Source organism: Vulpes vulpes, chromosome 1 (assembly GCF_048418805.1).
Source record: "Vulpes vulpes isolate BD-2025 chromosome 1, VulVul3, whole genome shotgun sequence".
Lineage (NCBI taxonomy): Eukaryota > Metazoa > Chordata > Mammalia > Carnivora > Canidae > Vulpes > Vulpes vulpes.
In genome coordinates this window covers 133,311,602-133,337,774 of record NC_132780.1, presented here as the reverse complement: position 1 = coordinate 133,337,774, position 26,173 = coordinate 133,311,602, and the positions used below count along the sequence as shown (strand labels likewise).

The 26,173-nt window shown below is 49.5% G+C and overlaps 1 protein-coding gene across 5 annotated transcripts; it reads right to left on the bottom strand.

The window, feature by feature from the left end:
- Positions 1–5,105: 5,105 nt before the first annotated feature.
- Positions 5,106–26,170, bottom strand: DEF6 (DEF6 guanine nucleotide exchange factor). Of its 5 annotated transcripts, none has more exons than XM_025990793.2 (13): positions 25,424–26,170; positions 24,812–24,911; positions 24,287–24,603; positions 14,886–15,026; positions 14,109–14,294; positions 12,240–12,485; positions 11,999–12,145; positions 9,329–9,437; positions 8,893–9,191; positions 7,669–7,835; positions 7,359–7,557; positions 5,892–5,982; positions 5,106–5,688 (listed from the first exon to the last, which is right to left on the bottom strand). In XM_025990793.2, the coding sequence occupies exons 3-13, from the start codon at positions 24,380–24,382 to the stop codon at positions 5,465–5,467; spliced, it is 1,905 nt and encodes a 634-aa protein (XP_025846578.2). In that variant the 5' UTR covers positions 24,383–24,603; positions 24,812–24,911; positions 25,424–26,170; the 3' UTR covers positions 5,106–5,464. The 5 variants fall into 5 exon arrangements, with proteins under 5 accessions (XP_025846578.2, XP_072586807.1, XP_025846575.2 ...); XM_072730706.1 differs by having other exon boundaries at positions 24,287–24,450; XM_025990790.2 differs by having other exon boundaries at positions 14,109–14,306; positions 24,287–24,450; positions 25,424–25,705.
- Positions 26,171–26,173: the final 3 nt, after the last annotated feature.

The window sequence follows — 26,173 nt, the reverse complement described above, 5'->3', positions numbered from 1 at the left end:
TGAGGTATTTTTCCTGACTATACAGCCTCCAATGCGGCTTTCTTTCATCCTCCCAGTTATTTAAGGAACTCTTCTATACTCTATTAATAAATTCCCTTTTTACTTAAATCGGTCCATTTCTGTTTCTTGAATCTTCATTTTAACCAGATTTGTCCACAGGCACAGTTCAGAAAGGGGAAAGTTGGTCCCTGCCAAGCCTCTGTAACCTTTTCCAGACCAGCCACGGATCTCAGGTACCAAAACCTGTTCTGATGCCCAATTACAGTATAACTATGATATATAACTGAACAATATAACTGAACAATAACTTATGGTGTGGAATAAAGCTAGATCTGCTTTGAATTAGATTCCAACCTCCACCACAGCTATTTCAGACCCCAGCCAGCAGTTGGGAGACTCCTTAGCCTACTCAAATCAGCCTCCTTCCTCCCCTTCTCACCTACAGCAGGGGCCAGAGAGGCAACTCTCAGCTGACACCTCTTCTACCTAGATAGACACTGCACTCGAGGAGGCATCGCATCGCAGATCCTGCCAACGATTCACAAGAAGCCTGTTGCACTCCAGCCCAGCCAATCATTCTACCTCCCTACTCCCCCTCACATATAAGCCATACTGGATGACTTGAGCCCACAATGGCACTGCTCTCCACCTGGTCTCCAGAGTTGATGAGGATTTCCGAGGGCATTGGAGATTGGATACACTCTCCCTTGTCCAGATGTTGGAAAGGACAGAGGAGTTGCTTTCTAATCCTGGAATTATAAGACTGGAAAATATTTTCTCCAGCTGCTTAGTTCTGTCCCTCAAGACTGAGAGCCTTTTGTGCCAGTTCCAATGTGGATGGTATTCAGGCATCTGGGGCAATCTGCCTTTCAGTATCTCATCCCTCAACCATCAACGCCTCCCTGTGGCTGGTCATGGAATATTCAAAAGCCCGGAATGGACCCCATTTACAGGTGAGGAAAACCAAAGCTTAGGGGTTGGCTTACCACCTCAAGCTAAACTCTACCTAGTTTCCAAGGATGTCTATAATCAGGCCTCATTCTACCTTCCTAGTCATGGGTCCTTCATGGTAGTAGTCTTCAAATTTTTTTGCCTCTCTATTCCTAAAAGAAAATATAACTATGTAGCTTATAAATGTACAAGGGTACATTTTTAAGGTGACATCCAATATTTTTCTCCATTAGTTTAAAACTTAAAATGTAGAGAATGGATGTCATTTCTACTGCTTTATAAATATTTACATTTTCTTTTTTTTTTTTTAAAGATTTTCTTTATTTATTCAGAGAGACACAGAGAGAATGAGAGGCAGAGACACAGGCAGAGGGAGAAGCAGGCTCCATGCAGAGCCAGGGTCTCCAGGATCACGCCCTGGGCTGCAGGCGGCGCTAAACCGCTGCGCCACCGGGGCTGCCCAATATTTACATTTTCACTAAAACTGCCCTATCACCCTTTTAAATGTATTGAATAAGACCCACATCCCATAGTGATGTGATGCTTACCATCATCCATCTTAAAAATACATGCAGAATATCTTCTTTATTAATAAAAAATGTTACATTGTCCCTTTTTTCTACTTGTACTTGCATTTCCATTCCACTTTTCCTTCAAAAATATGATCAAGGTAACATATTTTTTGTTTAAGTTTTTTATTGATTACTTGGGCAGCCCTGGTGGTGGTGGCGCAGTGGTTTAGCGCCGCCTGCAGCCCCGGGTGTGATCCTGGGAACCCCGGATCGAATCCCGCATTGGGCTTCCTGCGTGGGGCCTGCTTCTCTCTGCCTGTGTCTCTGCCTCTCTCTCCCTCTCTCTGAATAAATAAATAAATAAATCTTTAAAAAAAAAAGTCTTTTATTGATTACCATATCCTACATCTCTGCAACCAAAATATGTATATATGTTGAAATGTTTTTAAAATTAGATTTTATGTATTTATTTGAGAGAGCAAGAGTAGGGAAGAGGGTCAGAGGAAGAGTTAGAAGCAGGCTCCTCACTGAGCAGGAAGCTCAACACGGGGCTCGGGGCTCGATCCCAGGTCCTGGGATCCTGACCTGAGTCAAAACCAAGAATCACTTAACTGACTATGCCACTCAGATGCCCCTGGTATATTTCCTTTTTTAAAAAAGATTTTATTTATTTGTTTATTCATGAGAGACACAGAGAGAGGCAGAGACATAGGCCCAGAAGGAGGCTTCCCACAGGGAGCCCAATTTGGGACTTGATCCCAGAGCTCTGGGATCATGACCTGAGCCGAAGGCAGATGCTCAACCACTGAGCCACCCAGGTGCCTCTGGAAATGTATTTCTTTTTTATTTTTTTAATAAAGGTTTTATTTATTTATTCACGAGATACACACACAGAGAGAGAGAGAGAGAGAGAGAGAGAGAGGCAGAGACACAGGCAGAGGGAGAGAAGCAGGCTCCATGCAGGAAGCCTGACATGGGATTCGATCCCAGGTCTCCAGGATCACACCCTGGGCCGAAGGCGATGCCAAACTGCCGGGCCACTAGGGCTGCCCTGGAAATGTATTTCTTAATGAATGGATGGGCCAACATTTTTTTCCCCAGGTAGTTTATATGTTTATAATTGGATATAACTTATTGCTGTAATGAGACTGCTTTCAGCATCAATTCCAGGCCCATGTTTTCATTTATGTTTCATTTTCATTTCACACCACCAAGTAGAAGGTAATTGAGAATTTTGTTTTTTGTTTTGTTTTTGGAATTGAGAATTTTGATATAGAAGGGGCATCTAAATCTCAGTTTACCAAAAAAAAAAAAAAATCACAAAGATCTGTTATGAAAAGATATTGTTAATGATTTTTTAGCTGACAATGCAATAAAGTCCTTCTAGGTTTTGAAAACAAAGATTTGGAAACCTCCTGACTTGAAAACAAAAAGATTTTGTTGTCCGGCTTTTGAGCCATTCATTTTCTTGGCACCCACAGCCACCACCAGCATTGCAAACTATTGCTTTGTTTACTGTTCCAGGGCATTTCCTCCTACGGACAGTTCGCCGTTGAAAGATAGTGGGTGAGGGAGTGGTGAACCTTGTTACCAAAAGTAGGGAAGGCAACACTGTGAAAGAGGACAGCAGTTTGGGCCGCCTGGGTGGTACAGTCAGTTAAGCACCTAACTCTTGGTTTCGGCTCAGGTGGTGATCTGGGGGGTTGTGGGATCGAGTCCTGTGTCCAGCTCCCCCCTCAGTGCCAAGTCTGCTTGAGATTCTCTCACCTTCTCCCTCCGCCCCTCTCACTCACTCACTCTCTCAAATAAATCTTAAAAGAAGGAGGAGAAGAAGGAGGAGGAGAAGGACAGTTTTGGTCAAGAGTACACTTGGAAGTTGAAGATCTACAAGCTGATTTTCTTAAAACTTCTTGTACCCCAGAGGTACCCCACCTCCAATGAGAGGACCATTGGACCTCCCACCAGAGGAGAGATTCACATCCAGAATCCAGATTTCTTGTGCTCGAGGATGTGTTATGCTTCTGTCTACCTAATGTTGTTCCCATATTCTCCTACTCTCCTTTCTTTTTTTTTTTTTCTACTCTCCTTTCTTATTAAAAGTTTTAAGGGCCATTGTGAATCCCAGCTCCTACCTAATGCCTCCTTCCCTTTTTTTGAATTCCCCCCACCCTTAGAGTTTGAACCTCACTTCCCATCCCTGAAATATATGAGTTATACTGGTAGTTTTGCTTCATGATACTTTCAATAGGCTTTAATGAAGTTCCTTGCAATAGGTTTGGTGTACTTGCAAAAGAAATGAACTTTGATTATCAGCTAGCACATAAGCTGCAGGAGTGCAAGGACTGTTTTCTTCTGTGCCATATAACCGGCACCTAGCATAATACCTGGCATATAAGGGCTTAATAAATAATTCATTGAATAAATGAATAGACTTGAGTTTTGATTGTAGCCCCTTCATCACTTTTAAGCTACATGACACCCATTCATTTTAGAATTTAACCATTCAACAAACAATTGTTGCATGCTAAGAACCAAGCACTGCGCTAGCTACTGGGGACATGAGTTGAAGAAGTTATGTCCGTGCCCTCAAGGAACTCATGCATGTAGTTATGGAGGCTGTTACATGAAGTAGGGTGGGAAGGACGGTGAGTGTATAGACCCAGAGGAAAGAAAAGGAGGGATCTATTAGCAAATCTATAAAGCAGAGGCATAGGAGGTTCTCCTGGGCTAGGTTGTCACAGACCCCAGGTGCCACATCTGGGATGGTGAACTTGACTGATTAGATATGGGACAAGATGGAGAAGGAGTCAAAGGTGAGCACACAGGAGGAGGTTATGAAGGCCTTAGCCATGGTGGTAGCCGTAGCCATAAAGAAGGAGGGATAACTATGAGACTGTGGAGGATCTAACAGATTTCATGGTTGTGCATGAGAGGGTTGTGCATGAAGGTGTTGAGAAGGAAGGAGCATCCTAGATTCTCAGATCTCTGTCTTAGGTGACAAGGTCAGTGAGTTGAATAGTATGGGGAAAGAGAGAGTTTGGAAGGTTTTGGGCAAGCTAACCTCCCCGAGCCTTGGTTTTTTTTACATGTAACATGAGAATAATAATATCCCCCTCTTGGGTTGCCACGAGAACTAAATAACCAGGGAAACTGTATAGAATAGATGCTCACTAAACACTTTTCGGTGATATAATAATAGTGCTGGCTCCTATGCCACACACTTAATCCTCACAACAACCCTATAAGATAGGTACTATTATCATCCCTATTTTACCCATATGGGAGCTGAAGCACAATCAGGTGGCAAACTTGACCCAAGTCACCCAGTTAGTAAGTGGCCCAGTGTACTTTCCCAGCCCCTGCCCTCCACCTGACTCCTTCTGGGACCTATAACTGGACTTGAGGCAGGAAAGATAGATGGCAGACTCAATCAAGGATCCATTCCAGGGATGCCAGGATGGCTCAGAGGTTGAGTGTCTGCCTTTGACTCAGGGCGTGATCCCGGGATCTTGGGATTGAGCTCTGCGTCAGGCTCCCTGCTTGGTGGAAAGCTAGCTTCTCCCTCTCCCTCTGCCCCCTGCTTGTGTGCTCTTTCTCTCATTCATTATCTCAAATAAACAAATAAAATTTTTTTAAAAAGCATTCTTTCCAAGAGCAGTTTTTATTTGGAAATGTGCCTCCACAACTTGGTGGTAGTGTGAGGGCACATGCTATTGGCTTGCTTGTTTACTCTTTTCCAGCCCAGGGCATAGGGTCCTTGGGGTTAAGGCACAGGATCAAGTTCTCAAGGATCTACACCCTAGACTGCCTCAGTGGTCAGGGGCCTGGAGCTGGTGCCAAAAATGAATGAGGCTCCGTTCTGGACTGTCATGGTTGGGGGACCTGGGCTCCTGGCACCAGGACCTCAGCTCCCTCTTCTGTAGGGGCTGGCATCACCCACAGGCCAGCTGTGGCCAGGATCTGGTGGGTAAGAGGTTGAGGGGGAAAGAAGATGGCAGAGGCTAATTTTCTGGTGCTGGGTCCAGTTTATCTTCCTGAGGGGCAGAAGCCGAGATAGGGGCCTCATCCCCACCATTGAGGGACTTCTGCTGCTCACTGCTGCTGGGCGAGGGCGTCCTGGTGCCCTGGGACCCCCAGCGGGTCAGGCGCTTTAGGGAGGAGTCACGGCGGGCAAGTAGATGTGGCTGGAAGCCTGTGAAGGAGCTGCTGATGGTGGGACGCTTATCTGGCAGAGAAAAGGCAAACACGAGTAAGGAGAAAGGTGCATGCACAGGGAAGAAGTGGAAGGGCCCTCCCTCACCCCATGGGGGAGAGGAGAATCTTGTGGCTTTCAATCCCACGTGGATTCTGTAGATCTGGAGGTATTCCTTTCTCCCTCCCTTCTCCCGCCCCACTCCAGAGAAAGCTCCAGGGTCGACCCCTTCTCACCTCCAGGCTCAATTGGGTGCATGAGCCGGTTCATCTGAACATTCCAGTGTTTCACATTGGTGCTGGCCTGGCGCAACTTCTGCTGGGCAGCCTGTGGGGGGCAGGGCCAGAGGAGAGGGGTCAGAAACACCATCCTAGACAGGGTGTCTTGACCTTTTCAGGTTTGCAGGCCCCTTAGAATCTGACAAAGGCTATTGATCATCTCCCCAGAAAACTCATGTATGTGTGTGTGTGTATATATATATATATATATATATATATATATTTCCAATTTCCTATACACACACACACACACACGCACACGCAGCTTCCAATTTCAGTGGTCTTGTGGATCCCCAAAGGGTCAAAGATAATCATCATTATAGTTTCCATTCATTAAGCAGCTAGATGTGCTAAGTACATTTATTATTATTTATTTATTTATTTATTTATTTATTTTTAAGATTTTATTTATTTATTCATGAGAGACGCTGAGAGAGGCAGAGACATAGGCAGAGGGAGAAGCAGGCTCCCCACGGGGAGCCCAGTGCGGGACTTGATCCCAGGACCCTGGGATCACAACCTGAGCCAAAGGCAGATACCCAACCATCAAGCCACCCAGATGCCCCAGTACATTTATTATTTCAGTTAACCTCCAGGGCAGACGTTAACAACAAACAAGTGCAAAAGAAGTCAAGCAACTTGCCCGGGAACCTATGTTGTGCTATAAACCCCTGCACCATACCACCTCTCTGGGACCAAATGCAAAACCCCAGCCATTAGCAGTGGTTGTCATGTAAGGGAACCACAGTGGGACTTTCCCTTTCTATGTCACATGTTTGTGTTCCAATTTTTTACGTGACTGTGTCAGCCAACAGCGCAAAATAAAATAATATTAACAGAACATTAAAGACTAGGGACACCTGGGTGGTTGAGTTGGTTGAGCATCTGCCTTTGGCTCGCGTCATGATCCTGGGGTCCTGGGATCCAGCCCCACATGGAGCTCCCTGCTCAGTGGGGAGTCTGCTTCTCCCTCTCCCTCTGCTGCTCCCCCTGCTTATGCTCTCTTTCAAATAAATAAAATCTTTTTTTTTTTAAAGAACATCAAAAATTAAACAACAACAAACCCCCTCTTCTATGGAGATTACAGCCAAAGGGCCCAGAAAGCAAGCTAGGGATCTGGAAGAGCACTGAAGAAAATTTTTTGTCCAGATTCATAATAATGATAAATATAGCTGCTAATGTTTCTTCCGCACCTGCTCCGTACCAAGTATCCCTATTAGCTCCTTCAGTCTTCAAACAATGCTATTACAGGCCTCTTTCTCAGAGGGGCTTGAAACTCAGAGAAGTCAGGCAATTTGCCTGAGGTCACACAGCCAGGAAGGGACAGAGTCACGGTTTGAGGGAAGGTTCCAGATCCTGCACGAAGGTGCTCACCGCCGGGCCTCCTTGCTACGCCCTCCACCCCCACCGCCCCTGGGGCCTCACCTCCACATCTTCGTCGGCCCTCTGCCGGTTCTGCCGTACTTCCTCCAGCTGCTGCTGCGCCTGCTGCAGGGAGCGGCTCTGCAGCGCCATCTCTTGCTGCAGCTCTTGCTTCTCCTGCTGCGCCCGCTCGATGTATCGCTCCTGCTCCTCCTTCAGCTGCAGCAGCTGCTTCAGCTTCTCCTCCTCTTCCTCTAGCAGCCTGCCGGGTGCACACTGGGTTGTCTCCAGAGCCAAGATCCCTCGCAGGTGCCCAGCAAGTGGGATGCTGGGGAGCCAGGGAGGGGACCCGAGAGCGGGTCCTCAGTCCTACCTGGTCTGGGCTAGGCGCACGGCTTCCTCATCCCGCCGAGCTTTCACTTCCAGGTGCAGGGCCTCCTCGAGCCTCTGCTGCATCTCCTCCAGCTCTTGGATCCGCTGCCGCTGCCGGGCAGCCTCCTCTTCCTTGAGTTCCATCTCGGCCTGCATGGAGGCCCGAGCCTGTGCGGGGATGCGGAGACGCAGAGCCACGTCACTGGGGTCACTGGGGGCCCGGCGTGGGGGAGGGGAGTCCGCAGGTGTGCTGCCTTTTCACCACGGCTCTGGCTCCCGCTAGGCTGGCCCACAAGGCGATTTCCCAGTGAGGGTCTAAGGAATTCCTTCATGTCGGGGTTTCCTGATCCGATCCCTTTCTGGGAGCCTGACTAGGTCAGATAATGGTCAGTGAACAGATGCTACCTGGGGGGCGAGGGGCTCAAGACACGCCCTGCCTAGCACAAGCCTTAATAATTATTATTATGCGTTATAATATTAGGTATTATGACTATAATTAGGGCTGGTGCTAGGCAGAGTGACTGTAATTATAATAATTGTTGTAACAACTATAGGTGTTTCCTCATTTGATCCTTACCATACCTCTATGAGCACAGTTATCATCAACATGTCACTAAGTAATGGAGGCACAGAGAGGCTAAGTAACTTGCCTGAGATCACAAGGCTCCTAAGAGGCAGAGCTGGGATCAAATCCAGATGTCTCTAACTCCAGAACTAGATCTCTTAAATTCTAAATCTGATTGCCTCTAATGCCTAGTCGGCCTCCACATTCGTCCCTCCTTACTCCCAACCTGAATTCCTCAAACTAATTTCACTATGAAACTTAGATCAAGTCTAGTCCAATCTAGTCTAGCATGGGTCCAAGCTCATTGCCAGCTAGGGGGGGTCTTTAGCAGCCCCACCCCCAGTCAAGGTCTCTGAACCAGGCCCCACTCAATACCTATAGCACTCAGCGCCGCCCCCCATCTTTCAACTCAAGCCATCCTTCCGCCGGGTTCCTGCACTCCCACCCCTTCCTTAGTCCCGCCCTGGCACAGGCCTCCGCCCACACGCACTTTTCAAGCGCGCGGGTCCCAAGTCCCACACTCCAAGCCCCGCCCCACGCTCCTCCTTCCCCAGCCCAGGGCTCCGCCTCCGGTCCAGGCCCCGCCCCCGGCTCTCGGCTCCGCGGCCGGGTCTCTCGGCTTCCTTCCGAGCTCAGTCCCCGGCAGGTACCCCGCCCCACCTGCTCCGCCTCGCGCAATTGGCCCTCGAGCGCCTGCTGCAGCTCCCGGTGCTGGCTGCGGCGTCGCTCCTCCTCCTCCTGGAGCAGCCGCTCGGCCTGCCGCTGCGCCTCCTGGAGCAGCTCTAGCTCCTGCAGCTTCCGCTCCTTCTCCTCCTGCAGCTGCTGCAGCCGCAGCAGCTCTTCCTCCTTGGCCGCCCGCCGTCGCTCCCGCTGCTCCCGCTGCTCCCGGCGCTTCTGCTTCAGGTCCTTGTGCAACGACGTCTTGCCCTCGGCCTGCAGCCGGATCGCGGTCTGGATGGCTGCGGAGGGGGATCAGGAGGGGGTCAGCAGCGGGCCAGCAGAGAGCAGCGCGGTCCTCGAGTCCCCCCTCCAGCCTCCCGCTGGGCAGTGTTATCACCCCCTTTTCACAGCCCCAGGCCACCCAGCGGGCACTCACCAGCCGTCCATTCTTGGCGCTGGCGCGTGTCTGAGGCGCTCATCTCGTACGTGCGGGAGGCAGTCTTCACGCAGAACATGCAGCGCTTCCCCTCTCGGTCGGGCAGCACCTGGGAGAGGGCAGGTGGCTCCAGACAGGCCGCCTTCACTGGGGTCGTGGCCACACCCGCCGCAGGGTGCTCCAGCTCCATCCCCCACCCCTCCGTCTTGGGGACCGTCCTCCCGGTCACCGCTCCCACTCCGCCAGGAGCCTGCATGGCTGGGCACGGACGTTAGTTATGGGCATACTAACAACTCTTGGAGCCTCTGCTCTTTGGAGGGAGGGCCAGGGTGTTCCCATCTTGGTGCCTCTCCAGGGGAATTAGCACCTAGTCCATTACTGAGTGTTTATGTAGATCATTCTTGAGCACTTCCAGTGACAGAGTCCTCATTATCCAAATCATTCTTTTCACATAGCCCTGCCTGTTGAGAAAGTTCTCCATTCATCCATTCCAGTTATTTTGGAGTGTCTACTGAGTGCGGCTCATTGTTCTAGGAGGTGTGCCTGACAGACCAAATCTCTGCCTTCCTAAACTTATATTGTAGTAGAAAATAACAGCTACCATGTATTGAGCTTCTTAAAAAAAAACAAAAAAGATTTTATTTTAAAGCAATCTCTGCATCCAATATGGAATTTGAACTCACACTCCCCACCCACATCAAGAGTTGCATGCTCCACCAACTGAGCCAGTTAGGTGTCTCATGTATTGAGCTTCTTATGCTCTAGAGGCTAAACTACTGTTTTTTTTTTTTAATTTTTATTTATTTATGACAGTCACAGAGAGAGAGAGAGAGGCAGAGACATAGGCAGAGGGAAAAGCAGGCTCCATGCACCGGGAGCCCGATGTGGGATTCGATCCCGGGTCTCCAGGATCGCGCCCTGGGCCAAAGACAGGCGCTAAACCGCTGCGCCACCCAGGGATCCCCTAAACTACTGTTTTATATGCATCATTTTCTGGGCAATTCCCAAACAATCTTGCTAGACAGGCATAATTAGCTTCACTTTACAGAAAAAAGAAATTGAGGCTTTACTAAGTCTAGGAACATGCCCAATTCACACTAGGAATGCCTATTAGTGGTGGAACTAGGCTTTCTGCCTAAGATCTATGCTCTGTCCTCAGTGACATCTATTTCCTTATGTGACAAAAATGGAGAGAGCCTAGGATGGGTATAATAATAATTTTTTAAATAATAATAATGTTTTAAAATGTAAAAAAACACATGTCCACAAGGATATGGAGAAAGTGGAACTCACATACCGCTGGTGAGAATGTAAAATGGTATGGCTGCAATGGAAAACAATTTGGCTATTCCTTAAAGAGTTAAACATAGAATTACCATATGATCTAGCAATTCTACTCCTCAGTATGTACCCAGAGAAATGAAAACATAGGGCTACCCAGAAACTTCTGCATAGATATCCAAACCAGCATTATTCACAATAGCAAAATGGTGGGAACAACCCATTTTCCACCAATGAATGAGTGGATAAACAAAATGTGTTCTCTACACATGGAATATGACTCAGTCACAAAAAGGAATGAAGTCCTGACCCACGTCACAACACGGATGAACCTTGGAACATTATGCTGAGGAAAAGAAGCCAGTCACAAAGGGACAAAATACTACATGATTCCATTACATTCTAAGTACCCAGCATAGGCAAATTTGTGGAGACATTAAGTAGAATACAGGTTACCAGGGGGTGAGGGGAAAGGAGGGGATGAATTCTTTCTTAACAGGCAGAATTTCTGTTTGGGATGATGAAAAAGTTTTGGAAATAGATAGTGGTGAGGGTTACACAACATTGTGAACGAACTTAATGCTATGATTTGTACACTTCAAATGGTTAAAATGGCAAATCTCATGTTACGTGTGTGTGTGTGTGTGTGTATTTTAGTAAAATTTAAAGTAATTGTTTTAAGTCTCTAAAATAACAACAGAGAGCCAGGGGAGGGGAAGGACGGGAGGAGAGGGATGTGAAGAAAGACTAGGAAGGTATAGAATTGCCAAAGAGAATGGAATTTGGGTGAAGGAGAATAACTTTTCAAGAGGATTTTTATAAGTTTGACTGTGTGGATGCCTGGTTGGTCCAGTTAGTTTTCTCAGTCCTGATTTTGGCTCAGGTCATGATCTTGGGGTGGTGGGATGGAGCCTGGAGGCAGTGGGCCCCCTGCTCAAGGATTCTCTCTCTCCCTCTGCCCCTCCACCATTCATGCACTCTCTCAAATACATAAATATGTCTTTTTTTAAAAAAGGATTCTCTTTCCTTCTGCCCCCCATACCCCCCTCCCCCACGTGCTCTCTTTCTCTCTAAATAAACCCCAAAGCTTTGCTGTGTTGTGTAAGGCATAAGACATCTCCTCTGAAATCCTTAGCAAAATCCACATTACTCACCAATGACTTTAGTATTTGATTTGCAGGGTTTTTTTGTTTTTTGTTTTTTTTAAGTGCTGGCATGGATGAGAATGTCCTCGAGGCATCCAGGGTTGCAGTCATAGAAGCAGACATTTGCCACTGGGGCTTTTTCCATTCACCCTCCTCCCACCCCTCTTGCCTTTACACCCTCAGCCCCCACCCCAGAGCCTCTGGGCCTGGAGTTGTGCTCCACCCTTTCACCTGTCCCCCTCACCTCCACACAGCATTGTGCATCCAGTGGGATAGTGCCCCTTTTCTCCTTGCACTCTTCGCTCCCAAAATAGCAGAGGGAGCTGGGCTGCAGCTGGAACCAGCGTTCCGTCCAATTCCTCCTCAGGTGCCCTCGCTTCCATAGGTAGCCCTGCCAGCCAGAGCAAAGTCAGGTTTCACTCCCCCCACCCTGCCCCCATTCACCCTGCCTCAGGGTCCTCCCCGAGTTCTCAGCTTGGCCTGACCTGCTTCAGGACATCTTGGATGAGCTCCTGGTAGACTTCGTGGATGGCCATGCTGAGCGTGTCCCGCCCCACACCTCGAAGACAGCGCCCTGAGTTGAAGAGCTCCAGGAACTGCCAGACGCTGAGCCCTCCGGTGGTCTGGGCTGCCTGGGCTTCCTGGGCTTCCTGGGCCAGCAGCTCCTCCAGCTCGCCCAAGCCCACCTCCAAGCTCATGCTGCTAAGCACCTTCTTCAGCAGATATTCCACCTGGAGGAGGGGGAAGGCCTGGTGACTGCAGCAGGCAGCGTTGCCTCTGAAGGGGTGGGGGCGCTCTGGCTCCCAGGGCCTGTGCGGAGATGTCCAGGGACAGGGGGTAGGGGAGCAAGAGGACTAAATGTCGGGTGGAAACCAGGGTAGATTTGGGAAGGGGGGGTTGTGGAGCCCCAGCCCCAATTCAGGCATTCCTCTCCCCTCCCCAGCTTCCAGGCCCACGTCCTTCTCCTTGAGCTTTCAGTTAAGCATGGGGTGAAGGTTGAGGGCTGGAGGCCAGGCAGAGGCAACCACTCCTAAAAGATGTCAGAGGAGGTGTGAGGACCTTCTCATCCAATACCCTTACTTTGCTGATGACAAAACTGAGGCCCAGAGGGGGAAGTGACTTGTTCTAAATCATACAGCAAGTTCTGGCAGTCAGAACTCGATTTCTATCTCCTGAATCCCATCAGAGTCCTTATTCCAAGCCCAAGCCCCAACCCTGAGGATCCTTCCTTTATGGGAGGGCAAAGGGACTGGGGGTGGGGGTAAGCAGGGCAGGGACAGGAAACCTGCTACAGAGGAACAGGAAGTGGTGGTTGGGGTACATCCTGCTGCAGTTTGTTCATACATGCTGATCACAGCAGCAAGCCGCCTTCTGGCCTCTGAGGGCCCCCCTTACCCTGACAGGCAGGGGTCTGATAAGGGTGCCTAGCCAGGTGCCTGTGTAGATGGACACATGTCCCTTTCCTGCCGCAGCAGCTTCTTGGGAAACTCTCTTTAGGACTTTCATTCTGAAGGTTACCAGGTCTCAGCTGGGAGTGGGGTGGCGTGTACCATTTCAGGGATTTGGTATTTCCCTCTCCCTTCCCAGAAACAGAAGGAGACAAATCTGAGTGCACTTAGATATACCAGGACTTCTTATAACACAGACAAGCCATCCCCTCCGTACCCTAAGACCTAGATTCACCCTGGCATCTGCACAGCCACCAAAAGGGCTAAAAGGTCAGGAGAAGGCTGAGAGAAGTGGTATGGAGTGGGGGCACCTGCCCTGGCTTCTTCACCCATGAGTTGAGGAGGTAGAGGCACCAATTCCAGGCTTCCACACTCAGGATGCCCTCTCTGGAGCCTGGAGCTGGGTCTCCCCTGGCCCTGCCCTTGGGGAGAGGAGAGGGATGGGAAGAGAGGGGAAGGAAAATCCAGAACCAGGGCCAGATTTGGTTGCCCCCTGGAGTAATGGGCCAGACATCCCAGGCAAGTCTCCCTTCTCCTCATATAGTAACCTTCTCAGATTGCCACAATGCCTAAAATCCTGCCATTCAATCTTAAATGTTTTCATTTGTAAATGCCCAGTAAGGTATCAGCCATTTCCACCTCTGTAAATAAAACTCTGAGGTCATTTTCGTCTTTTGAGGGCTAACAGAGGCCTGAAGGAAGTATAGTTTTGGTCCTTGGGACACAGTGACTCTGACATGGGCAATTCTTGGCATCGGGAGGCGGCTGGGTGCAGAGAGGCACCGGCATGGGGAGACCAAGAAGAAAGGGGATGTGGGAAAGGTACACGGGTGATTTGGCCTCCTTCACAGTTTAGCTGAAGCCTGGCCCCAGTGATTCTGTCCCCAGTGCTGCCATCACCCTCACCTCGTCAGGAACCATGATCAGAGGGTACTTGTCCTCAGACAGGAAGTTGAAGAGGCACCAGAGGCGGAAGGCGTCCTCATTGGAGAGCATGCTGTTCCCATTGCTGTCTACCCGGTAGTTCTTCTTGGCCGTCAGGGTCCAACACAGCTCATCAAAGTGCTCCTTAACGAAGGCCCCTTCCTCCACCTGCCACCAGGCCTGCAAGTCAGCCAAAATGGCCACCCATCCCTGCTCTGCCACCAGACTAGGCTCTTGCTGCTTTCTTGGGGTCACCTATTTCCCTGCACCCCACCTGTTCTAACTTGAGGAAACCCTGAGCTGCTTATCAGATAACTAGATGATTCCAACCACCCCCCCACCACCATACCCACTCAAGACCCCTACCAATACAGAAACTGGTCCCTCAGCCCAGGGGAGAAAGAACGGGAGCCCAATGGGGGATGGATGACATGGAAGAGGCTGAGAAGAGAGTGGACAGCTGGGAGGAGCACGGACACAGCACCAGGGGAAGCTGGGAGCCCTATGTAAAGGTCCCAGCTGGAGATGGGAGGTGAGCCTGGCAGGAATGAGGTGGAAGGGTGGAGGTAGGAGAGAGGTGAGGGGGGTGGAAGGGGGAGTGAAGAGGGGCAAGGCGGGGCAAGAGGCTGGAACCTGAAGGATGGAAGTGGGAGGGAGGGGATGGAAGGTGGGGACAGAAGGGGGGGTTATAGGTGGGAGGAGTTGGGCTGGCAATGTACTGGGGAGTGGGGAAAGGTGCCCCCTCCTGCCAGGCCCCACCTTGTCCAGGATGTATTTGTTGAGGTAGGGCATGTATCCTTGGCTGGACACGGGGCCATCGTCGTCATCTCGGAAGTGCTCCTCCAGGGCCACAGGGTCGTGTGGAATGTGCAGGACCGTGTACAGGTTGTGGGACAGCACCTGAGACAGAGTGGCACTTTGCCTTCCTGTGCCCCAGCCAAAACTGGGCCAGAGGACCGCTGCCACCACTTGGCTCAGCCCCAATCCTATCCTGGCCAAGGCCTTGGCACACAATGCTCACCTCTATCATAACCCAAACTTATGCAATTATATACAAGGGAATATGACTCAACCAAAAAAAAAAAAAAAAAAGAAGGAAATCTTGTATTTGCGACAACATGGGTGGACTTTGAGGGCATTAAGCAAAATGAAGTAAATCAGAAAAAATATATATACCATATGATCTCACATATTTATGTGTGGAATCTAAAAAACAAGTTAACCTCCCCTCCCCCCAAGCTCATTGATACAGAAAACAGACTGGCGTTTGCCAGGGGCAGGGAGTAGTGGGGACAGTGGAATAGGTGAAGGAGGTCAAAAGGTACAACTTCCAGTGATAAAGTAAGTCATGAGGATGTCAAGTCCAAATGGAGACTATAGTTAATAATACTGTCTGGCAAAGCTGAAAGTTGCTAAGAGAAGATCTTAAAAATTCTCATCACAAGAAAGAAGCTTTGTAACTGTGCATGGTGATGGATGTTAAGTAGACATTGTGATGATCATTTCCCAATATATACAAATATCGCATCATTATGTTGTACACCTGAAACTAATATAACGTTATATGACGATTATACCTCAATAAAAAACCGAATAACCTAAAATGTACTCCCTTACTATGCACCAAGCACGGAGCCAAGCACGTTACATATAGTTCACCTAACCCTCGGAACAATTGTTAGTATCCCCATTTTACAGGTGAGGTAAGAAAGCTAGGATTCAAACCCAAGCAGCCATATTCTGAGCCACTGTAGTAGGTAGGGATGTCCTCTTTCTGCAGACAAGGACACTGAGGCTCAGGACATTCAGTAACTTGCCCAAGGATCCAAGGTGAGCAGGAGTCTGGGATTTAAATCCAGTCCCACAGATTCCAAAGCCCAGGTGCTTCCTAGGACGTTGGGCTGACAACAGGGAGGTGGCTGTCACCCTGCGGCAGCCAAGTTTCTTATCATTTCCATCGAAGCCTCAGTGTTTAGGCTGCAGTGTGCCAGCTCCAAGGAAAGCGCTCAGGTGTATCTGCTCTAGAAAAGGCAAGTGCAGTTCTAGTCACTGCCCTTCAGAGATGGAAAGCTGGAGACGGCTCAAAGAAGGGTCATGAAAAATGGTCTGTGACACATGGAGGAAAAGACCCAGAAGGGGTGGTGGCCGTGATGGTGCCGAGGGGAAACCTGAGTTGGCTATCAAACCCATGACATAAGAACAAAGGGGTTGAAATTTGAACAAAATCAGGAAAAAAAATCAAATTGCCTTGGGGTTAATTCTGCCATAGCACTTAAAACAGAGTGAAGGATGAAAATACAGCTGAGTGGCTCAATCGGTTGGATGGCCACCTCTTGATTTTGGCTCAGGTCCTTCATCAGGTTTTGCAGTGAGTGGGCAGTCTGCTTAGGATTCTCTCCTTCCTCCTCTGTCCCCCACCCTCCTGCTCATACAATCTAAAAAATAAAAATAAAAAAAATTTTGGAAAAATGGTAAAATAGTCATTATTGCACAACTACTATGTGGCAGCCACCGTATGAGGTTCTATACCTCATGTCTAACCTCCACTCCAACTGTGATACATACACACATTATCCCTGTTTTTCAGATGAAGATGCTGAGGCTTGGGGAAGTTAAAGAGTAAATAGCTGAGCTGAGGTTGGAACCGGGTGTGCCTGGCTCTGAAGGCGACCTCACTATTACAGTGCTGACCCCAAGTCCAGGTGGATTGTGAACTCTGGAGACAACGTCTCTGCTCATCTCTATGTCCCACACCCTCTACGTCCTCTTCTGCACATGAAGGGCAGTCGATGAATGCTGCTTCCACCACCAGTAGTTATGCTTAAAATCAGTTCCTGATGCAGGAGCTGGCCACATCCCAGAGGTGGCGCGTGCACCAAGTCTTCACTTCTTTATTCTCTTGTGAGATGAGGCGGACCAAAGGATTGAGACTTTCCTCCAGTATTCTCCTGGGCCTCAGGCTTGACTGGGCAAAGTGGGAAGTTGGAAGGCCTAGCAAGAGGGTGCTTCTCTTTTCTCTCATTCCTCTCCAGGCAACCATCCCTGACCTGCACACCCACCACCCTCTTTCCCATGCTCTTCATCTCCCATGCATGTTTGGTTTTGCTTCTCCTGTTCTAGAGTACATCTTAAGTTTCTTCCTGAGGAACTCTGTTGTCTCCACCCATATTTGGTAATGGAGCCTTGCTTTTCCTTTGAGAAGCACCTCTCCCTTATTCTCAATATCTGTGGTATCAACTATTTGCAACCCTAGCCCACCTGCCTGCAGGGGTGGGCACATCAGAGTCATGGTGATTGATGATTGGCTCAAGGAAGGGCATATGATAAATCTTGGACCAATGAGAATCAGCCCTACGATTTTTGCTTCCTCTAGTGGAAAGAGGTATACTCTTCCCCTGGAATTGCTAAGCTGGTGCTCACTTGGTAGCCCTAAAACTGGAACAGCTAAGCTATTAGAAGGGAGTTGAACACCTTCACCTGTCCCATGGAGAGACTGTGAAGATGGAGTGAGAGGACACGTGAAGAGAGCCAGTTGGATCTGTATGGAGCAAATGTTAGATCCCTTCCTGTACAGAAAGTGCAATTTTTTACTTAATGAATTGACATAGATCACAAGACTGATAACACCAGGTATTGAAGAGGTTGTGAAGTGAGGACACAAATGCCCTACTGTCGAGGTGTGAATTGGTAATCTTTCTGGAGGCCAAGAATGTATCAAACTTAAAATTGGGCAGGATCCCAGCATTTTGATTGTTTTTATTTATTTTTTAAAGATTTATTCATTTACTTCAGAGAGAGAGAGAGTGTGTGTGTATGAGCTGGGGGAGGGGCAGAAGGAGAGGGAGAAGGGAAATGAACCTTTAGATGCTCAAGGGAACAGAGCAACATGTACGAGAATGTTCACTGAAGCATTCTTTACAATATGAGGAACAGGGACAGCTTGGGTATCCTTCAATAGGGGACAGGTACACCGTGTCATGGACCTACGTGTTGGTAGGAAAGATTTTACATCTGCCACTGGTGTGCTTACAGGCAAGTAATTTAACTTCTCTAAGACCTTGGTCTCCTCTGTGAGAATGATAAGGAGGTCTACTCCAAAGGGTTTTTTTTTTTTTTTAAATAAAGAGCTTAGCATAGCACCTGGTACATAGTTCATTGTTTAATAAAAGTTGTGTGCTATTTCTATTATTATGTTTTTTTATGAACAGACATGGAAAGATATGCATCCTATACCGGCTGGTGAAAAAAGCAAGCTATAGAATGAAATGTTTGTAAAATAAATGTGTGCAAAGATTAGGTTGAACCATGGCAAATTTTAATAGCTGTTTTAATAGGGCTGAAACAATACAATGTCAGCAATTTCACATGGTTCAACCTAGTATGTTTATTTGTACATAGGAAAAATCTAGAAGACTCAGCAAACTGTTAATAGCTATCACTCCACCATCCTTCCCCAGGGAGGGGAGGAACTTTCATCATCTTTAGTATTACATTTGTCTTTGAATTTTTTAACCAGTAACATGTTTTACTTATAGAATAAATTTCATCTTCCTCAAAATTATATTCTTCTACACTCTGTTTTTTTTTAACTAGGAGCATATATTGTTTTTATGACAAAAATTTAAAACTACAGAGATAAAAAGCAGAGTGCCATTAACACTGCTATTTATGTACTCTGTTATTAAGTTGCTCTATAATAGCATTCTTTTGCTCTTCCCTTTTTGTGTGAGCATTTCTGGGTGTTCTACATTCTTTGAGCAAGGACTCTAAGCTCAGGCCTGATTCCAGACTCAGTATGATGTCCTGCACATGTTCAATGTTTTTGACTGACTCCTCAAGTCTAACTTAAATGCTCCAGTGGTTTCCCATCGTTTTCTGAGTAAAATCGCAAGTCCCCCTAGAGAGGCCTTGGGCGCCATAGGACCCAACCTGCTGCACCTTCTCTTGCTTCATCCCTCTGGCTCACTTCTCTGCGGCTACTTTGGCCCTCTTGACATTCTTCAGACAGGCCAGGCACATACTTGCCTCAGGGCCTTTGCACTTGCTATTCCTTTATCCTAGAACATTCTTCTCCCAGGTCTAGGCATGGCACATACCCTCTTCTCCTTCCACTCTTTACTTAGATGTCACCTTCTCAAGGAGGGCTTCTCTGGACCATTCTATTTAAATCTATAACCCCATTCCCTCAATCCCCCCCCCCCCAACTCTCTATCCCTATTTCTGCTTTATTTACTTCTATGTCATGAATCATCTTCCATTACATGATACATTTTTACTTATTTTGTTTTTCATCTGTATTCTCTGAGTAGAATGTCAGCACCACAAGGGGGGGAGTGATCTTTGTTCATTTTATTAACTGCTGTATTCACTGCTGTATCACCAGGTCTGGCACCTAACAGACACGCAATAAATATCTGTTGAATGCACCTAAACGCTTCGCGGGAAGAAATAGGAGAAATACAAAAGCCAGACAGAGGTGGACTGAATCTCTGAGCAAATGAACCTCACTGGGCCTCAGTTTTCATAGCTCTAAAAACGGGGTTCGAAGAGATGACATACAAAATCCCTCCCACCCTGGGAATAGAACGGACTACGCAGCTGCATTGTCATTTGAGCTGTTCCTTGCCTCGGTTCCTCCATCTGCACTGTCCTCTAAGACCTGCTGTCGTCACTTGTACCTTTGGCTGGTGGAATCTGAGGGGCCCAGGACAGAGGCTCCAATCCCTGTGAGCCATCAGGTGTCAGGACAAGAAGGAACTGAAGGCTCCAGATGCTCGGGGCTCAGGGCCTCTCCCCAGAGAGCTCAGCAGACCTCAGACTGCCAGGCTTCCTGTGCCTGGGTGCGGGTTGGGGCTAGAGGTGGGGAGAGGGTGTGACCTAAGGAGGGTCAGGCTGGAAAGGAAATGGCAGGGGTGGAGACCAGAGTGCGCAGGAGCTCACAGGCTGATTTCTATCAATCCTCAGACCCAGAGGCAGAGACTCTCATAATCCTCCTTTGACAGATGAGGAAATCAAGGTGCAGAGAGGTGAAGTGTCTTGCTGGAAGTCTGCCTCTAAAGCCCTACTCTTGATCTCTCTGCCACGTTAGCTCTGGCTGAGCCTCAGAATCACCTGGGGAGCTGGTGAAACTGAAGTGAGCAGAGGCCCGCCCTGTCTCACTGACTCAGAGTTTCCAGGGGTGGGATCCAGGTGTCTGCAGCTTTCACAAACCGCCATTCGGGCTCCCTCAGAGAGGACTCTCACAGTCTCACCACCCAACCAAGCAGCCCCTGACCTCTGAGGTGGCAGCCATTGACCTTTGAGAGGCTTCATTTATGCACTATGTCCTCTGAAGGCATGTGGGGAAGTGGTTCTCCTCTAGGGGCTTGTGAGTTCCCTAAAAACTCAAGTGTGGTCATGGGGGCCAGTACCCATGGTCCTGTGGTTTCTAGCCATCACTGGATAAATACAAGGGATTTGGGAATCCATCAACAGCACCAAGTAATGGCTGCGGAGAAAATGAATAACCTCTTTTTTAGATGGCATATAGTTTTTTTGTTTTTTGTTTTTGTTTTAATTTATCTAGGTGCCAGGTGATTCTTTTAAAATAAACAGATCCAGGGCACCTGGAAGGCTCAGTCTGGTAAGCTTCTGCTTTTGGCTTGGGCCATGATTTCAAGGTCCTGGGACTGAGCCCCACATCCCTGCATTGGGCTCCCTGCTCAGCAGGGAGCCTGGTTCTTCCTCTCCCTCTGTAGATCCTCCTGCTTGTGCTCTCTCTGTCAGATAAATAAATACAATCTTAAAAAAATATATACAGATCCTTGTAAGAGTTACTGAATGTATTTTTCTCAACCAGCAGGTACTAAAGCATAACTACTATCACCAGGGAGGAGCACTGGGAGTTTTAGAAGGTGGGGATTTCTGGATGAGCTCTGTATGCCTGTTGACAGCAAGAAAGGGCTAGAAGGGGTTGAGGGTGAGCACTAAAGAAAAGACAGGCTCAGGAAAGGGAAAGGGGAGGCTGTATCAAGGGTCAGTTTCATCTGCTAGATGTACTTCAGTAAAATTTTTTTTTGGTAGCCAAGCTGGATAGCCTGGTGATCCCCAGTTCAACCCTCTGTCTTTACAGACAAGAAACCGCAAGTTCAGAGTCGCAAGGCCACATGCCCAAGCTCATCCAGCTGAGGAGCAGGCCTATGTGGCTCTGAGTCAAGTACTCTGCACATCACTAAATCAGCCTGCCACTCCCTGCCATCCTAGCCTGAGACCAGCAGCAGGTAGGGGTCAGAACAAAGCTGAAGATCCCAGCCTGCAGATTCCTGGACTGGAGTTGCTCTTAACTTTCCCTTCACCAAAGGGAAGTTTGTTATTCCCCTCCACAGGTAAAGCCTGAAGCTCAGGAGTCTAGAAGACCTGAAAAAGCCCAGGAGGGAGGGTGCCAGTTTGCCCTCCTGCCCACCCCAGCTCCTGCCAGTCAAGGGGAAGGGGCAGGCCTCCTGTCTCCTAAGAGCCTCCTGAGCCAGAGACATACTGCTCCATTCACATCCCCAATCCCAGACCCCTCACCCCAATTCTCAGCTGATCCCCGCCGGTAGGCCTAGAACCAAGGCTTCTCCTCTAGGGAAAAGGACGTGGCCATTAAGAAACCCATCATTCCTAAGGCTCTCCTCCTTGCAGCCTTCTGGTGGAACTGCTACTCACTCCCAAAGTTCTTTAGAGAAGGGGGTTCTGGGGATCCTGGGAAAACTCAGAGTCCTCAACACCTGGGGAATTTTGTGCTCAATCTAAATCCATCCTGGGCAGAAGTGCCATTCCTATTGGTCTAATTGTACTTTTCCAACTCACCTGGACAAAGGCCATTGTACTTTCTACAAAAATTCAATAGAGGAAAAGCTATCTGCTCTCTCCCTCAAGACTTCTCTTTTCCAGAGAAAACAATCCTGACTCCTTGGGCCACTTCTGAGGCCTCACTGTCCTTGCTCCTCCCTCCTTCCTCCTTCCTCATCATGGCTTTGTCCACCACAGCCAGTGGCAGCCTTTCTACCAACACATCAGGGAAGTGGTGACTGTCACAGACAGACATAGCTCGCTGGACTGGTACAGGTCTCCTGCCTGGTCCCAGTCAAGGACCTAAGGCCAGGGACAGTGTTAGTGGAGAGAGACTAACCCCAAGGTCTTCCCCCTTTTCCCCCAAGCCTTTGCAGGGGTGGGGTTGGCCCCTGCTGGTATCTCTCTCATCTACTTCTTCCTCTGACTTCTGACCACTTCTCTATTGCTCCTTTGCCTTTCCGGCATCCCTGCCCCCAACACTATCACTACTTCCTCCTATTCCAGTATCCCCCAGTATGGTCTTAGGGAAGAATCACCTTCCCTAGCCTTCTCTTGTATGACATGGGCCCAACCATCTCTGCTTCACCCACTACCTGGCCCAAGACTCCCATCGCTAGCCCAGATTCCCAGAGTGGACACATTTTCTGTTGAGTGGGGGAGAAATCTACCTTTGCTCCTGTGTGACTAAAGGCTGCTGACAGTGGGCCCAATTTGAGCTGAGACGTGGTACAGACAGCGGACAGTTCAAGTACATAAGCTCCTAATAGAACCTTCCCTGCAAATACTCAACCTATGGGGATGGAGAGTGGACGTCAATCTAGTTGGAGGTCAAGAAAAGAGGATCCAGGCAGGAAGCCTTACTGGCTGCTGGCACCAGGAAAAGGGGAACTACTCTCCATACGTGAGGGGTATAAAGAGCCTGGAGAGGTTACAGGGGCTATAGGGAATGGGGACAGACAACAATATTTTGGAGACAACAAACTATGGAGATTGGGATTATTCCTACAAGATATTATTAAAGGCAGTGGAAGATGATGGTAGGGCACGGGTTTCTGCAGGGATGGATTTTGGATGATCTGCTGTTCTATACTGAATCCCCCACTAGATGACATGATCTACAATAAAAGGATTTAAGTAGAATGTTAAGGAATCCTCCCCGATGATCAAAGGTAGGAGTGGACTGTCTTTCCTGGGGGAGTCAAGAATCATTTTTGTTTGGATGCTCATAAGTCTGGTTATGGAACAGATTATGGGATAGGGCCAGTTTGGGATATTCAAGCTTACTGTGTCCAAGTTCAGCAAAGTAGGGGTTGGAGTGGGGGTGGGGCATAACATCTCTCCTGCCTCATTCATCTCTCCCACGTTTGCAGGCACCTCCTACCTCGGTCATTAAAAATGGAGGTTTCCTGGAGGCTGCACTCGTCCTTTGGGGGTGTCCAGTGGAGACACCAGAAATCTAGGGCTTAGCTTTGCACCAGGCACAGAGCCACTCAGTAAACACGTGAACTGAATGAATGATCCCCTAAGGCAGGTCGCAGATTGCTGAGGCTTACCCTGCTCCTGTCCCCCAGTGTTCCCTGGTTCCAAGAGCCAGGGATGGAGAGAAACTTGCTGTGCTGGTCTCCCAGGAATGGTCTAGGACCTAGTACTAAACTTCAGGGCAATCACTGATGGGGCTCTTCCTGGGCTCGGATCCTACCTCCTCCCCACCTGAGGTCCCACGGCCAAAGGGAACAACAGTTTCCCAACCTGGTGTGGGAGAGGAGGGAAGGGTGAGCTGAGTAGCAGCAGAACAGGGTCTCTCCATTGCTGCTTCCCAGCATGGCTGCATCTGGGAGATGGGGTTCGGAGTAGCTGATTTCTGCCAAAGGTGACCCAGTCAGCCTGGTCTGGAACTGGGAGAGGCTCTTGAAGCTTCTCTCAGCTCGGGGAGGCAGTGACTGACAAGAACTAACTGTCTCTCTTCAAAGCCAGGAGGAAGCAGCAGGAAGGAGTAGGGTGCGTGCCCAAGCCTCACTCTGCGGAGAAGTGTGCTCATCACACCCAGTAGAGGATGTAGCCTGGCCTGTTGGCCTTCAAAACCGAATAATGCCGCCTCCACCCTCCAGAGAGTTGGGGGGCAGGTCTCTGGGCAAAGGCTCCGCACGTGCCTCCCTGGGGTCCCAGAACATGGGCAGCAGCATCCAGCAGGCTGCACTGTCCCGACCACCCGGTCCCGTCTCCCCTTCCCAGGCCTGGGCCTTGGGATGGCTGAGTGCCATCAGCACAGCGTTCTTGCCTGGCTCCTGGGCGGCAGGGGCTGGAGGGGCATGTGTGCTGGCCTCTCCTGGGCCCCGGGGGCCCCTCACCTTGAGCTGGGACTTGGAGACCTTGCCGCTCTTCTCCACATCCAGGGCAGTGAACGCGTACCAGATGGACTTCAGGAGCTCCTTGCGCAGGGCCATGGCTGAGGTACCCGCCCGGCCCGGGGGCGGCTCTGACACCGAGATCCGGTTTCAGGAAATGCAAACGGCTGCAGAGACCGCAGAGGGGCCATGGCGCGGAGCAAGAGCTCCACCTGCCTGCTTGCGCGTGCTTCCCAGCTGCCAGGAACTGGCCTGTTGCTCCTGCTCTTGCAGTGCTCGTGGGTGGCCCCTCTCTCTGTATGGGACCTGGGAACCAAACCCTGGAGAGCCAGGGCCCTGGTTCTGTTCAGTGTGAGGCCCTTTAGAAGCCTCCTCAGCCCCAGAATTTTCTGGGGGCTTCCTGGATTCCCAGAAGCAGCTTGCTGGAGAAGGGGGGCGGGGAAGCAAGCCCACCCTGCCTTTTGAACTTGGGTGAGTTACTAACCTCCTTAAGCAGTACCCTCATGGTAAAGCAGGAAAAATACCCACCTCTCACAGCTGTGAGGTCTGGGATGGATGTGAAGCAGCACAGGCACTGGACAAAGCATTTCTTTTAGGGCCATCTAACATCACTGTGGTGGTGGGGCTCCTCCCAAGTGGAAGAAAACAAAGGCAATGACACAAAGTTGGCAGAGGACCTGGGCCAGGGCAGCTCTCCAGGTCAGGCGGACTTGGCACGTGCTTGGTTGCCTCCCTATCCTCTGGGCTTTGGCTCTGAAAGGGCTCAGCTCACAGTGCTACCCACTCTGGGGTCACTGGCCCTGAAGATTAGAGCCTGTTTCTGAAGCATGTGTGTGTGTGTGTGTGTGTGTGTGTGTGTGTGTGTGTATGTGTGTATGTGTGTGAGAACCTTGTGGTGGGGCCTAGTTCCAGGGCCACTGACAGCAGGAGGCTTGGCACTCAGGGCCCTCCATGTCAGGGCTTCCTTTTCTGTAGCTCCATTGCCACTGAGATCACTCCAGCCCAGAACAGTGGACAGGGATGAAGCTTAGGTACCTGAGACACCCCTCCCCCTGGGGGCATGCCCTGGCCCCCCTCTGCTTCCAAAGAGCTGCTGGCCCAAGTAAATGGAAGCTTGCTAGGCATCTCAGGAAAGGGTACCTGGGCTGGGGGAAGCTCCATTTCCAGGTGGCAGGAAGGGACTAGGATACATCCATCACTGTGAAGAGAGGAAAAGAGGCCCCTCCAACCCCTGCAGTGCTCCCATGCCAACCCAACCCTCTGGAGGCAAACCCGGAGTTCTTCCCTTCAGGTCCCTTTCCCTGTGTCCCTCCCTTCCCACCAGGGCTGGGCTGGTCCTCCCACACACTTTCCACTAGGGTCCCATCGTGGCTTTGGGATTCCACAGCATGGTCCCAGACACCTAGGTGGGCATCCCCAAAGCTGGGACTTCGGTCTCGGAGCAGCAGAATCAACCAGAGACCCTTGCTAACCTTGGCAAAGGCACCTACCTCCACTCCACCATGGGGCTTTGCCCACTTGGAGTAGGTGACCGTGTGGCTGGGCATGGAAGGGCTCTATATCACACCAGTAAGGTGGGGAAAAAACCAGAATTCCTCCAGTCCAACCATCCTGATGCCTGAGATCCAAGCAGAGCCTGACAGCAGTGGTCACAGTGGTTCCGTCTGGCTACCCTGGAGCCCACCTGCTCAGGTGTGGGCAGGAAGCCACTGGCTGCTACTCGGGGCTTTTCTTATACCTGGGCTTCTTCCCTCCGTGTCTCTGGTAGGCCAGTTCCATCAGTCTGGCACTGAGACTCAGAGGAGTTGTGTCAGGGATACAGACAGGGCTAAGAGCCTGATTTGACCAACTTGGCATCAGGGCCCAAAGAAGAAAGGGAGGGACCCAGGT

Bases quoted from the DNA above. Each gene is read 5' to 3' on its own strand.
- DEF6 (XM_025990790.2), bottom strand. From the start codon at position 24,382: ATGGCCCTGCGCAAGGAGCTCCTGAAGTCCATCTGGTACGCGTTCACT. The intron at 9,438-11,998 runs GTGAGGGGGACA...GCCCTCTCCCAG, and splicing joins ATGCACAATGCTGTGTGGAG to GTGCTGCCCGACCGAGAGGG. The intron at 7,558-7,668 runs GTAGGACTGAGG...TGCACCCGGCAG, and splicing joins GTGCGCCTAGCCCAGACCAG to GCTGCTAGAGGAAGAGGAGG.